The sequence below is a fragment of the Peromyscus maniculatus genome, chromosome 4 (genome assembly GCF_049852395.1).
Source record: "Peromyscus maniculatus bairdii isolate BWxNUB_F1_BW_parent chromosome 4, HU_Pman_BW_mat_3.1, whole genome shotgun sequence".
NCBI classification, from domain to species: domain Eukaryota; kingdom Metazoa; phylum Chordata; class Mammalia; order Rodentia; family Cricetidae; genus Peromyscus; species Peromyscus maniculatus.
In genome coordinates, this window is record NC_134855.1 from 30,564,408 (window position 1) to 30,579,757 (window position 15,350).

Sequence of the window (15,350 nt, forward strand, 5' to 3'; positions counted from 1 at the left end):
GAGACCGTAAGAGAAGTGTGTTAGTTTGAAAGAAAATGGCCCCCAAAGGGATCGGCACTATTAGGAGGTGTGGCCTTGTTGGAGGAAATGTATCACTGTGGGGGTGGGCTTTGAGGTCTCCTTTGCTCAAGCTTCCCTCAGTGTGACAGTCAGTCGACTTCTTGTTGCCTGAAAGATGTAGCACTCTCAGCTCCAGCACCGTGTCTGCCTGCATGCCGCCATGCTCCCCATCCTGATAATGGACTGAACCTCTGAAATTGGAAGTGAGCCACCCCAAATAAATGTTTTCTTCATAAGAGTTGCTGTAGTCATGGTGTCTCTTCACCCTAAGACAGTAAGTATTCTCCTCAACAATTCCCCACAGCATTATACATGTTCCAACACAAAGTTTACAGGAAAAAAGGACAGGACCTTTTTAAACAGGACTAGCAGGACCTGGTTAGTCCTCTGACCAAGGCCAAGAAAATGAGAAAGCCAGAGAAGCTGCCTTGCTGGCATCATTCTTACATTACTGATGAGAATCTTAAGTTGCCTCATCATGGCTGCATGTGTTATGTTCCACATACATGGCATTGACATGGTGTTCTGCTTAGGTACATAGCAAGACAGCAAATCAGCATGGGGAGACCACCCAACACTGAAGTCCTTGGCCAGGGGCTACAGAGGACACTATCAAACACTATCAAAAGAGCAAGCCTTTCATATAATGTGAGTCAGGGAGATGAGCTCATAAAGAGTTCAGGTGAGATGCATTCTTCATGACAAAGGATTTAAGTTTACATAGGATTTACGGGCCTCTCAATGTTCAAAAACTTAAGTTTTCAAAGTTTTAGTATTAAAATATTTGATAACTGTATAACCTTGGAAATTTAAAAACATTAAGAATATTTTATGTTTGTAAGTTCTTGTTTTTTTTTTACTACAAGATCATAGTTTTTTAAAAAGTTAGTCATATTATGTTTTGGTCTCAAGTGGTCATATGATTCCATTAATTTATGATAAAATATTGAATAGAAAATTTGCATATAAGTATGAGGAATCATGGAGTTGGTCTGTTCTAGATTCCTTGAGAGGAATGCATCAGGTTTTTCAGGTGAGGGTCCATGGCTCCTGAGGCAGTGTGCCTTTTAGTTCCTGAAAAACTGAGGTACTCCCTGAGGCAGTGAATGCCACTTGTGTGTCTCTTTGTTCCTTAGAAGTCAGGGAGGCATACAGAAGCTTGGCTGGACAATTAGTCTTAGACATTGATCTTGTGTACCCTGTATAGCTTGCAAACATCATTTTATCCTGGCAACTACAAGTGCATTGATCCTAAAAACCTCTATTGCTTCTGATAAATGTATAAAAAAAATCTGATGGCTTGCAATAAACCTGTCATAGTCTCAGTCTTGCTACGACCCCTCCAACCGATACCCAATTAAGATTCATTTCCTATTGGCCCTGTCAGGTAACCTTGGCCCAGTAAGTTAAGTACTGGCACTTACTAAAAAAAATCATATTTATTTGTTTGCAGTCACCTGACCTTTTGTCTCAATAATTCCAACTTGTTGTCTTATTTTATAACTTGATATCATTGGTTTATAATATCATGTTTGGTATTTCTGGAGGTCGGTACATACAACAATCACATGAATCCCAAAGCTATTTCTTCAAACAAGTAGTTGAAGATAATGGACAGTGAAGAAGACGAAGGCAGGATTTCCAAACTGGAGGAGAAAGAAGATATTCTTGACCTGAAGTCAGATAAGCCAAAGGCTGTCCTCTGAGAGAGCTAGTGTTAGACTATAGCTCTCTGAGCTGAACTTTGAAAACTTGTGTAAATTGGAGGCATTGTAGAGAAATGAGGAAATATGTGGCAGCTGGCTTTGGGCAGCACATTTCTAAGTCTGTCTTCTCAATAATATAAAGTCTACTGAAATGAGGCATTCTCCCCAACACCCCGTGTATACCTTGATCTAACATTCATCATACTAGATTGTAATTATTTCACTGCAGAGACAAGAATCTGAAGACATTTGCTCACCCCTCGTCAGCGATGGCCTAGCTGGGGCACTCAATAGCAGTGTGTTAAATGAAAGACTAAGGGTTCTTTACACAGTTGGGTTTTGTAAGTTAGAGATTCATGACTGCTACACAGTACCAAGTCTCTCAGAGGTGCCCAGGTATAAGCAGACTTGGATATAAATCTTACTGCCTGGGAAGAAGTCCCCTTTGTCACATGAGAGCAGTTAAATGCACAGGCAGCCAGATGCATACCTATCAATGGAGATGTGGAAGACTGGAAGGCCTAGCTAGCGTGGCAAGCAGGAAATGAGTCAAGGTCCTCAGGACTTTTCAAAGTGCTATACGTGCAGCTTAAGAGCCCATGTCCTTCTAGTTGGGGGAACTGCTCTTTCTGGGAACCACTTCTTACTGTACGGTTTTTTAAATCTCACACTGGAGTCACTGCTGCCCTTCCCCATTACCTGGCTGCTCAGCTTGGCTGCCTTCTTGGCCATCTCAATGTCTGGGCGGCCGAGCATACTTAACCCATGGCTGCCTTCTTTGCGGTGCTTGGCTCTGTACTCCACCTGGATCAGAGAAAACCCGAAGTGGGCAGTGTGGTTGTGGTGACACATACCTGTTCTTCCTGTTCACAGTAGACACTGGGTGCCGGGGACACTTTGATCACACTCTTACCTCACTGGCCTGTTTGGCTGCCTGGGTGGCCTTCTTGATGTCCGGCCGATCAGCCACTGTGGTGTAGTGCAGATTCTCTTTGGCATCTTTTTTATAAGCAACCTTTATTTGGGGGAAGGAAATGGTTACTTGAGGTACACAGAATCTTGAAACGTCCTCACTCAATACAAACATTTGTGTAAGTAAAAGCAAGCCAGTATCCACCACTGTACTTCTAAAATCACCAGCTAGAGAAATCACTAGAGTAGGAACATGCATTCATTAAGGGTCCACAGTCCCAAATGATCCTCTGGGATGAATCGAGATGAAACCTAATTAGTCTTAACAATAAAAACCCAGAGTCAGATATCAAGGGTGAGAGCTGAAAGATCAGAGAAGCAGAGCAGCAGCCACTGGAAACTCCTTACCTCTACGAATCCTTAGACTGAATGGGGGTGAGATCCTGTCTCCACCTCCCTAGTGCTGGGATTAAAGGCACGCACCACCACAGCCAGGCTCTGTTTCTCTTTTAGTCTGGTTCAAGGGTGGCCTTGAACTCCTGATTTTTTTTTTTTTTTTTTTTTTTTTTGGTTTTTCGAGACAGGGTTTCTCTGTGTAGCTTTGCGCCTTTCCTGGAGCTCACTTGGTAGCCCAGGCTGGCCTCGAACTCACAGAGATTCGCCTGGCTCTGCCTCCTGAGTGCTGGGATTAAAGGTGTGTCCCACCATTGTCTGGCCTTCATGGTTAACTAGTGGCTAGCTCTACCCTCTGATCTCCAGGCAAGCATTATTTGTCAGAACACAAACACAATATCACACAACACTGGGATGCTGAGAAGGAACTTACATCACTCTGTTTCTTGGCCACTTCCATGGCATGCTTCACTTCCGGAGGCTCTTGCATGATGGAGTAGTTGGACTTCCCTTTCTCTTTGACAAACTTCTTTTTGTAATTTGTCTAAACAGCATCAGAATTACTCATGTGAGCAGAGGAAGGTGAGGGAAAAATTTATTTGAAGAATCTGAGAAATCTCCAGGAAAATCCATGGCTCCCCATCATGGTATCAGTTGGAACTTTGATATCTGGGTCATATCTACTTCCTCCCTGTCTTTTCTCTATTGGAACCAACACCAGAACCACCCAGCAAGCTTTGGAGAACTGAATTCAATCATATTAGGTGCTTACTCCTTTTTCTTACCTTTAAAATATATGACTATTGGCTCTAAGAGCAGGGTGCAGCGGGCAGAGATTACTGAGGTGCACAAGGAGATTTTAGCTCTCAAACTATACAGTTGTTTAATGGTAGCAGAGGCCTTCTTGATTGGCATTGCTCCCGCCCATTATTAACATTAGTTATGCCTTACACTGCTTGATGTGCTAGGAAGCAAAGCCTCTGTCTGCCACAACTACCATGACTGGAATACCAATACATTTTTAAAAACTGGAGTTTAGGATTCATATACGGGTACTCAGGTTAAGGGTGCGGATATATGAAAGAAGGCATTTGTAAGCAAGAAGGTGCCAGTCTTTGATCTGATTCAAGGTTGCCATCGAGAGCTCTGTGGCTGGCCACTTACATCACTGACGTGCTTGGTCACGGCCTTGACATGCACTGTGTCCCTGGTCTCTGGCAGCGTTGTGTATGAGCCCTGGGCCAGGTGCTTCTTAACATGGTCCTTGTACTTGTTCTGGGGGAATCCACAAAGAGCTTGTTAAGGACTGCGTGGGGCTTCAGCCTGAGACGGAAGTGAAGCATATGGGCTGTGGGTGGGTTACCTCAGACACCAGATTGCTGACAGTCTTTGCCAGGAGGATCTGTGGGGTGTCAGGCACAGCATGACATGTTCCTCTTTCCTTAACATGTTTCTCTTTGTATTTCAGCTGTGGGAGTAGAAAGCGGGGAGGCATTTCTTTACTTGCTCTGAGGATCTCGCACATTTTCAATCGGCCCCCAAATCCCTCAACAATATCTGAGAGAATAATACCGACTAGGCACACAATAAAGGATTTGATGCTCGTTGAAAATATGTTTTTTTTTTCCTGACAACTTTCAAGTTGAGGTTTTAATAAGGATGAAAATTTCTCAGTAAATCTTTGCCCTTAGTCCAAAGCATTCTCAAATATGTCATTTGGCACCCATCAGCCCTGGAAACATGATCTTTCTTCCTTTACAGATGTGGAAAGTGCATGGTAGGAAGAACAGGATTCCTACAGAGAAAAAACTTAAGGTCTTGGACAGAATCCTGCCACATCTTCCGAGTCTTAGTCTGTGCCGTGTGAACTGCCAGCTGCAGTATAAGCCAAGAACAGTCCTGGGCTCATCAGCACTTTTACAGGTCACCCCCTCCCCCCCCCCCCAGCTTATCACTGATGCCACTGAGGGCAGGACCACAAGTAAGCTCCTACAGAGAGGATTTCTGTCCTGTCCTGGATATGTCTGGGGACTATTGCTGCAAAAGATGGCCTTGAGTCAGGATAGATGGACACTGTAGAAGGCTGGATACTTACATCACTTTCTATTAAGGAGTTCCTGAGGGCGAGCACCATGTCCTTATCGTCAGTGACAGAAAGCTTGCAGCCCTTGAGAAACTCTCGGTCCAGCTTATATTCAAACTGTGATAGAAGAAAGCAGAGGCAGCAGGTCATTTGAGTAGACCAGAGAGGAGTCTGTAGAGGGAATAATCATTCCCAGAGCAAAGGGAGGGGCTTCCTGGCCTTTCACTGCTCCCATATGCTGGATTCATCTCTTCCAGCCCAGGGGCCAGGACCGGGACCAGCATTCAGCTCTCCCAGCCAACCCCTCTCAGGCTTCAGGACCCTGAGCCCTCGGTGCCTGGGCCCAGTCGTCAGAGAACAGGCTCAACAGCCAGGTTTGGTTCCTGAACTCTCTCCTCCCCTCAGATGTCCTTCCACTTGGACCTCCAACCAGCTGGGGCAGGTGCCCTGACGGTGCGTATTCGAAACAACCACATGCTGCCCCCGCTCTTACATCACTTTGCTGTAGGGATGACTTGGCAGCCTGGATGAAGTCAGGCCTGTCAGGCGTCCACTTCCAGTAGGCTTTGTTGGCTTCATATTGCTTCTTATAGTCCAGCTGTTTGCAATGTGACAGAGAGACAACACTCAGCCCGAGTTTACAAATACATGCAGTGCACAGGTGGACACCTGCAGTTTAACATTCCACAAATCACAGCTCATAGGACCCCCACGAAATTCAGCTTGTCAGCCACTCAGGTCATCCATTGACATCTTTGCCCCCAGATCAGTGCTAAAGCGTTGAAATACCTCCAGGTTAAATGATTCTATAATCTACCTTGACTGCCTGTCCACCCTCAGCACCTTCAGAGTCAGGTGCTTATTAACTTGTGAGTAAATTACAGGTATTTCTGTAAAGGTGGCTAGGATATGACAGAGACTACATAAACCACCACCCAGATTCCACAGTGTCTATTTCACTATATTTCCTTCCCACATCTATTTCCCTATTTATGGCCCACTAACTCATTGTCGTGGTTTGAAAGAAAATGGTTCCAAAGAGAATGGCACTATTAGAAGGTGTGGCCTCATTGGAGGAAGTGTGTCACTGTGGAGGCAGGTCTGAGGTCTCATCTATGCTCAAACTATGCCCAGTGAGGCAGTTCACTTCCTGTTGACTTTGGATCAAGTTGTAAGGACTCTCAGTTACAGTACCATGTCTGCCTGCATGCTGCCTTGCTTCCGGCCATGATGATAATGGACTAAACCTCTGAACCGTAAGCCAGCCACCCCAATTAAATGTTTTCCTTTATAAGAGTGGCCATGGTCATGGTGTCTCTTCACAGCAATAGGAACCCTAACTAAGACAGTCATCCTTAAGAAACCTAACACCTTAGTTTACTGGCCCCAATAAATGATGCTTCTGGAATAAATGAGAGTCAGATGGATTGCTAATGTTTCATGACACTCTTTTATATATTTTTAAGAGTTGGTGCCCATCTAATTCATGGAGCTCTATCTGCGGGTGAGCCTTCAGGGTGTGCCAGCTAAAGCAATGCATCAATGCAGGGAAGAGCTAATCAAGTGGAGGATCCAGACAGTGACCTGACAGCAGCTAGGAACTCTGTTTCCTCCTCCAGAAGCAGATACCAGAGCTCAGGCAGGAGGAGAGCACGGGGCAAAGAATGAAAGATGCTGAAGCACGTTGCAGAACGCAGCCTTCACTTCAGAATTAACTGCCAGGTTTTAGCTGCTCACAAAGGCTACATAGAGGTAACGTGTGACCTAGGTGAGGCCCCCTTGCTCTTCTTCAGGCTCCTTCATGAAGAGTCATTCATGACTCGTTTTCCTGGAGCAGAGCTTTTCATCCAGACAGGCAGAGGTTCGTCTCATGAAGAGACGCGAAAGGCCACGCACTTGCTGAAGTGGATAAATCCCTACGGCGCTTGCCATGGTTCAAATGGCCAGCTGCGGCCATCTCCAACACTCGTGTTGAGGCTGTATTGCCACTGTGAGGGTAGGAGGAGCTAAGACCTTCAGCCGGCCATGTGGTCACGAAGGCAGAGTCTCTAGGAGCGCTGCTGCTCACGCTGCAGGAGTGTGCAGGTCATCTCTCCGTCTTTCCCCCTGCTCTCCTGCCCTTCTGCTTCCCGCCATCAGCTAAGGCAGCGAGAGGACGCCATGCCAGATACTCCTATCACACTTTGGACCTCCCTATCTCTAGAACTTAAATCAGCTTCTGTAAGTTACCCAGTCACAGGCATTCTAGGACAGCAGCAGAAAGAGACTAAGGTTGGCTTGTGGGGGAACTCTTGAACTTACATTGGTGTTGACTTTGTAGGCATCTTTGGCTGCTTTGATATGAACAGCATCTGGCTTGATGGTGCAGTTAGATTTATTTCTTTGGTAAACTTCCTTATATTTCAGCTATGAGAGGAAACAGTGACATGGTTAATGTTTTCCCTAGGGAGTTAATTAAACATTTTAAAAACGAAGAAACTAGAACTGTGATGGTGGCACATGATGCTCCCTATGAGAGTCTCTGCTCTGGAGAGAATATGCAGCTACGAAGAGATGGGTCTTCTTACTCAGACATGTCAGAACAGACTAAGTGTGGTCAGCAGTGTGGCCACAGGGTTTCCTCCTGCTGCTGGGGGCCGGAACTGTGAGCTGGCAGCACTCCGGGTGCACTTTACCTTCCTGCATCAGGAAAGCCTGTTGCAGACATGCTGAAAACTGCCCTCTAGGAGGCGTTTAGGCCTGCCCTCCTCCTGTGTTCCCACAATCCTTCCTGCTCTCTGGTCACAGCATAGCTGTTTACCTGCCTAGCTCTGTCTTACGCTGAACTCTTCAAAGCAAAGGTTCTGCACCAGTTACTGTCTCCTACTCAGTGAGCAGCACATAAACACCCAAGGGGCAAATGGACTGAAAGGTCCTTTCATCACAGTTGGGGGTCTAGAACCATACCTCATGAGTTTTGGTAACTGGGTTGAATGGCAGAGGCCTAACAAGTAGTTCCTCTATCTAGAACCTGGGACTTCTAGCTTCTTCTATCTACTTTTGTTTTTCCTAAATTCGATGGGCCTAGGATGCAATCTGGTCATTTTCACTCATTGTCAGGGAAGGATCCCAGGTGCAACATGATCATGGTAGCATGAACTTCTCCAAGGCAAGGAACCGTAGTGGGGCTTACTATATTTACCACAAGAACCATTGCATTATGGGCTTGTCTATGGACCTACTGTATTAATTAAGACTTTAGGAGGAAATCCTAGAAATGAGTACTTTTCTTTTTTCTTTTTTCTTTTAAATTTATTTATTTATTATGTATACAGTGTTCTGCTTACATATATCCCTTCAGGCCAGAAGAGGAAGCCAGATCTCATTACAGATGGTTGTGAGCCACCATGTGGTTGCTGGGAATTGAACTCAGGACCTCTGGAAGAACAGCCAGTGCTCTTAACCTCTGAGCCATCTCTCCAGCCCGAAATGAGTGCCCAACCCCAGCATATTCTAACAAGCATTTGAAGAAATAGATGCAGAAATGTCTCAATTTTCTGCAGGGAGCAAGCTGCTCCCATATGGGTTCAACCTGACAGATACTTATGATCATCTATGTTTGTGTTTGTAACATCTAAACTTATTTGAACAGATTTCACATTGCAAAGATGCTCTTTACAAATTTCCACCTTCTCAACCAATGTATTGAATATTCAAGTGTTTTTCATGGTGACTCATAGTCAACAGTATGGCAAATTTATTCATCTATCAATGCACCCCTGAGCACAGCAATAATCAAGGTTTTGGGGTGTGGATTAGACACAGAACAGTTGCCTCAGCTCATATATGTATACACACACACATACATACATCTATGTATATATGTGTGCATATATATGTATATGTATACACATATATGCATGTATATACGTATATATATATGTATGTGTGTGTATGTGTATGTGTGTATGTGTCCAGAAGTGTACATAGCCAGAGTTATTTAAAACATTGAATCTATGTGAGGCATGTTAGTTCATGCCACTTGGGAGGCTGAGGCAGGGGAGTCACTGTGAGTTCAAGACCAGGCTGGGCTAGAAAGTGAGCTTCAGGCCAGTCTGAGCTTTAGAAAATTAAACATTTTAAAAATAATAAATAGTGAATCTTTTTTCAACAAGAATGACAGTGGTTTCCAACTACAAAAGCAAAGCAAATCTCTGGTTTGGGTTTGGTTTACATTTTTGAAACAGATCTTGTTCTGTAGCCCTGCCTGGCCTTAAAGTAGCAACGCTCCTGTCCAGCCTCACAAATGCTAGCATACCCTACAGCCAAGTATCTCCTGAAATCCAGAGTATGAGAACCGAAGGACGAGTTCGTCTTTCTCAGGGCAGATGAGGCTGCTAGAGTGGTTTGGGCACTTGGGCCATGCTGCATTCTGTCTTTACACTGGCCTCAGGGAGAGCTCTTCCACACGCTGGCCTGCAGTGTGGCTTTGCTATTTGCTCAGCCAGAGCTAGTGACCATTGCTTTATCACGTGCCACAGTTTGAATCTAGAATGTGTCCAAAGTCTCATATGCTAACGTCTTGGTCCCCAGCCGCAGGTGTTTCTGGGAGGTAGTAAAGGTGGCCTCACCTCCTGTAGTTTCTACTGCCCCCCACCAGCATGTCTTCTGGCCATTGTAGCTGGTCCTCAGAGGGGACAGTGAGACTCCAGTTCCTTTCTCTTCCTCTTTTGTATCTCAGGCATGAAGAGGTCAGTAATTTTGCCCTGCTGTGCACCTCTGCCATGGGGTATGCCTTCACCCAGGTTCAAGGAAAGGGGCCAATCAATCATAGAGTGGAAAGGCCCAACCATGAGTCAAAATAAAACTTTCTTTTCCTAAGGGAATTTATCTCAGTGACAGCAAGTGAACACATCTCTTGAATGTGTGTAAAAGATAAGGAGAAAATGATATCTGAGTTCTAGGAACGACTCCTGACTGACCTTGAAGCTTCGGCTCTCTGCCTCCTGGAGCCCGGGGAGCACACTGCTAGATGCCAGGCCATGGGGAGAAGGTGCACAGAAGGGGCCTCGTTTACCCAGAAGCCAAATGACCATCAGCTGTCAGTTGTGCGAGTGTGGCTCTTTGGGGACTCAGCTTCACATGGCTGTGCCCATCTCCATCCTAACTGCCATGACTGTCCCAGGGTCACCCTGATCAGTTTTGCCTGCACTGTTTCCCAGCAAAAATCATTGACCCGTGGGACACTGCTGTTTGTTGCTATTGTCTGCTTTTGTTTTCGAGACAGGGGCCTCACTATGCAGTTCTGGCTGGTGTAGAACTCACAGAGACCCGCCTACCTCTGCCTCGGGAGTATCTCAAGATGAGCAGGCCTATTCCTGGCTCTGGTGGAGTTGCCTTTGACCTTTGACCTGACCAATATACACATCTCTCTCTGACCCAAACTTCAGGGATCTGCTTTGTCTTGCTGCCCCGGCTAAGCTCGGTCACTAAGTTCCCTCTAACTGCACTTTGTCCCTCTGGATCTGCTTGCACTTTTCCTTCACATTGATATGGTTCTCACACACTGGGACTGGGTCCTCAAGTTCTTGGCCCAGCTGTGCCCCAGATGTCTGCCTATAGCATTTGGAACAGACCTACTTTACTGTGTCCAGCCAACTCACGGAATCATAAGGAAAAATGGAGGACTGTTATTTCAGGCCATTAGGTTGCCAAGTGGCTTTTCCACAGACAGAGCTCACCACCTGGAGTTTGCTACATCATCTGGAAAGCCCCAGACAGCGGGGCTAAACAAAAAGATACTCACATCACTGACTTCATCTTTCACTTTGCGGACATGCAGCAGCATGGGCGTGTCATGGATGGTGGTGTAGCCTCTGGGTCTGGCCTTGTTGTATTCAAGTTTATAAAGTATCTGAAGCAGATGGAAAAGCAGGAAGGTACAACATTATGTTTCTCCATTCATAATTTAAAATACAAAGGAAAGTGAGTAGGAAGGAAAGACCATTCTATAAACTCAATAGGTGTTTTCAGCTGCTTGCTGGGGCCTCTGCTTTTCCACTGGCATGCTCGCCGATTTGCATGACAAGTCTTCAGTGTGAAAGACAGCCCTGTGTATGGCAGGCATGCAGCACCCTTGCCTCCCTCCCTGAGCGCAGTCTCTCAGACACTTGACAGTCTGCAATGACAGGCCAATGCTCCTGACCCGGAGAATGCAGGCGCTCTGCTTCTGTACTTATATCGCTAATGCTCCTGACCTTCTGCTTCTGTACTTACATCACTAATGCTCCCGACCCCGAGAATGCAGGCGCTCTGCTTCTGTACTTACATCGCTGATTTGCTTGTTGACTTTGGTGGTGCGTAGGTGCTCTGGAGTGTCCACAACTGAGGTGAATTTGTCCTTGGACTTTTCATACTTTTTCCTGTATTTGATCTACATTGTGGAAGAATGGATCTGTTACTTTCAAGAACAAAGGTCTTAAAGAAATCTTGTGAAACACCAGAGTGCGTGCTGGCATCATGGTGGCTTCTGCTTTAAATCCTAACTGGAGATGTTTAATAAAGTTTGTATTTGATAGCAGTAGTGTAGTAGAGTGGACAGATGTTTTCCAATCTATTTCCCACATGCGGAAGCAAACAGGCTCTCAGAGGTTAGGAGACTGAGCCCAAGGGCATGTGTGGAGTAAATCTCAGAGGAGGACTAGACCCTGCTCTGGACTGACAAGTACAGTTTTACTCAAGCATTCTTTATTGCATTTGTATCCTTCCATGCCCAAGTGAAACAGATATTCGTTAAGATGAGTGTATATGGTTTTTAAAGTATTTCTGATTTATTTATTTATTCTTCTCTCATATAATACATCCCAGCCACAGCCTCCCCTCCCTCCACTCATCCCATTCTCCTCCACCTCCCCTCTCCCCAAGATCCCAATTTCCAAGTCACCGTTTTCTGTTTGTTTGTCATGCACATAGCTGTTTTAAGCCAGACAGAGACAGAGAACAGCGGACTTTCATGCACGTGATGCTGATGATCTATCAAGGCCAAGGATGTTTAGGGTGGGAACGTATCCTCTTTTTTTAATATGTTGATTTGATCAGCAAACTAAAACAACAAAGCAGGTGATAATATAAAAGATTGTCTAAAGCCTTTTCGGTTTGGACCCAAAGACTGGCATTTCATTAATGTTCTCACTGGTACTCAACAATGCCACCTTCCCCTTCCAGCCTCTGATGGAAAGGTGGCAGCATGCTCAGCGGACCTTGTGGGATGGCAATATGATCAACATGAAGATGGACAAGGTCCAGAGGCAGCATGGCTAGCCTCGGCTCTCGGAAACAACACAGTTGCAGCGAGAACTTAGCAACGGTCATTAGATGAAAACATTAAACATCTAGACCTTTAAAGGCTGTTAATCTACTAAAACCCTCAGTTTCTAAGGAGACTGTCTCTTGAAGCAAACACTAAAAAATATAAGTTCATGTTGTACCAATTTGAAAGGAAAATGTGTGAAGGAGACTCAGCCGATCTGGAGGATTTCTATGCATTAGCTATGCACACGATGGCTGCCCAGGACATCAGGTCATGGTCAGATTTCATTTCTAAGGAACGAGTATTCATATGATTTACCAAGAGAAAGCAGCACAGGCAGGGGTCAGGAGAGGAAGCCAAAGAAAGCAGGAAAAGGGATGCACTGAAGGTCTCAACCTGCTCCTTCACACCCTGTCGGACATTACCTGGCTCCACATGTGTGTATTGTAGAGGGCAGTCAACATATCTGGACGCAGAATTTCATTACATCCTTGTTTCAGAAGCATCTTGGCACTAGATTTATATTTCCTCTGTCCATGCAAAGAGCAGGGAAGCACAAAAGAGACTTATGGAGACAGAAAGGACGTGGCTCTATATCCCAGTCACCTCTGAGTGAAGAGATGTAGGCTTAACACGCTTTGTGTCCTCACAGAGCTGTGCAGTGAAGACCCCATGTGCTATGTATGCAAGGAGAGTGGCTGAAATGTTTATCCTTGACCATCCACAGTCCTTGTGAGTGGGGAGGACAAAGATAGCAACGTGGATGTTACCACCCAGACTACCTTAGGGGGATGACATCATCAGAACAGTAAAATATAGTGGGGATTTCTGTCGTTTTGTTTTTACAGCTCAATTTGCAGTTTGCCGCAGCTGTTTACAAACAGGCTCTGCAGGAGAATAAAATGGGGAGAGGGGTCCCGGCTTCTGTTTTCCCCTTCTCCACAGCACAAGTGAGGACACAGAGCGTTGACTGGCACACTCAAACAGCTCTCAGGCTCTTTGGGTGGCTAGACAGATATTTTGAAACAGAACAGTCCAATATCATAGGCAGAACCTATGACATCCTTGCAGCAGACAGGACGACACCTTGTGAGAAGTCCGAGCACAGTTCTGCCTGGGCTGCGCTGCCAGCCTCAGTCACAGTACCTGGCTGATCTGGTCGCCTGCGGTCTTAGCCAGCAGATGTCTAGGCTCATCGACTACCAGGTGGTATTTATCTTTCCGCTGCTCATAATCAGCTCTGTATTTTTTCTGCTCAAACATCATATTAAATTATAGCAAGAATATAACATCAAGGGTACACAGTAATATCTCAGTCTAAGCACTCCAGAGAGGTAGAAACCTGTCATTTTAAGCACTGAGTTGCTCTGTCTCCAACGACAATGTTTAACTGTTCATACAGGGAGTAAGAAAGACCGGGGAAGATAGATTGCCCAGAGAGAGGCTGGAGCCTGGGAGAGAGCAACCTCTGAAACAAACTAGGGTACGTTATGCCCAAAGGTCTCCATCTTTTCATATGACACATTATTAACATCAGGCTTTCTGACATCTTACATTATATTTAAAATGAGGTGCTGATAATCTGAGTTTAACATATGAGGGAGTGAATTCAAAAGAATTCAAAAGTGTAACTAACACTATACAAAAGTATCACTAACTATACTAACCCAAAAGTATAACTAAGTACAAATACTCAAGCCCAGTTGCCATCATTCTGTAGTACTAATTTACTTGATGATTTGAAAGACCTGGAAATTCTTTATGAAATAGAAAAACAACATATATCAAGACTGCCCTAGGAAGCTGCTGATAGTACAGAGTTGTCCAGCCTGGAAATGTATTGAAATGAAAAAAAAAATTAAACAAAAATAATTGAAATCAAAGATCATTCATGTAAATGTACCACTGGCTACATTCTTATTATTAGTTCTTTTACTAATTTTCTAACATGTTTGAACTTATGCAAATCCATGGATTATCTGAAAGCAGAAAAGTATAATTTTAGTCATGAAAACATCTAAACATTATAATATTCCCCAAATAAAACTCACAGCTTGCTTATTTCAACTTGCTAAAATTATACTCAGATTACATCACTGCAAAAATGGCTATAGGGAAGAATGAGTGGCATGTGGAGGGGGGTGTAAATAGTACCCCTGTGCATTCAGTTCTATGGGAGTAACAATAATACATTTGAATGCGTGATTCTCACAACCTCACAACTATTCCCATTGCGGAGGTCAGGGGTTCTAACCACCTCCATTTTGGTGCCTTTGTGGGACTACTGAATCAACCTGGAACTTCTAGGTCTCCCAGCTCTCCACAGTTTACAGGCATTTAGTTGATAGTCCACAAAATCCTCCCTCCTTTCTCTGGCACCACAGGACTGTGCTGAAGAGATGAGGCTAGTCATAGGCCTAGTCAGGGCCTAGGCAGAACCTACCAGATAGTGACATTTTATAGCCGTATAGGGAATGAACATTTAGGACAGATTTCCTGTCATGCTATATATTAGATTTTAATGAAATAGCCCTGAAGATTTCTCAAGAGAACTGAATAGGCTTATTAATCCACTTAGCAGTACATACCTCATTCATCAACTGAGTTGCATACTTGAAATGCCTGTTAATTGGACAGTCAGCAACATACTTGAAATTCGACTTTGTTCTTTCAAATACTTCTTTATACTTATACTGGGGGAAAAGAACATAATTATTTGATTGTATATCCAATCTTAAGGACGAGGAATGATCTTCATCTTATAATATAATGATGTACTCATGGAGCTAACAGGTCTTTATGGAGTTTTTTCTTACCTCCTGAGGTAGTGAAAAGTAGAAGGGACTGACATCTTGAAAATAGTCCAAAATCCATAGTATAAACCACCCATTAGACCAGTGGCTCTCAA

The 15,350-nt window shown here is 44.6% G+C and overlaps 1 protein-coding gene across 28 annotated transcripts in view; it reads right to left on the minus strand.

The window, feature by feature from the left end:
- Neb (nebulin) overlaps positions 1–15,350 on the minus strand; it is a 195,811-nt gene that overhangs the window by 33,196 nt on the left and 147,265 nt on the right. For 25 of the 28 annotated variants that reach the window (XM_076569469.1, XM_076569465.1, XM_076569449.1 and 22 more), the window contains 12 exons: positions 15,031–15,135; positions 13,589–13,693; positions 11,462–11,566; positions 10,940–11,047; positions 7,456–7,560; positions 5,648–5,752; positions 5,167–5,271; positions 4,435–4,539; positions 4,236–4,346; positions 3,505–3,615; positions 2,680–2,781; positions 2,466–2,570 (listed from right to left, as the gene is read on the minus strand). In XM_076569469.1, coding sequence (XP_076425584.1) covers positions 2,466–2,570; positions 2,680–2,781; positions 3,505–3,615; positions 4,236–4,346; positions 4,435–4,539; positions 5,167–5,271; positions 5,648–5,752; positions 7,456–7,560; positions 10,940–11,047; positions 11,462–11,566; positions 13,589–13,693; positions 15,031–15,135 — 1,272 coding nt within the window. Of the gene's footprint in view, positions 1–2,465; positions 2,571–2,679; positions 2,782–3,504; positions 3,616–4,235; positions 4,347–4,434; positions 4,540–5,166; positions 5,272–5,647; positions 5,753–7,455; positions 7,561–10,939; positions 11,048–11,461; positions 11,567–12,867; positions 12,973–13,588; positions 13,694–15,030; positions 15,136–15,350 lie in introns of all 28 variants that reach the window. The other 3 variants (XM_006974275.4, XM_006974245.4, XM_006974278.4) reach the window with 2 other exon arrangements.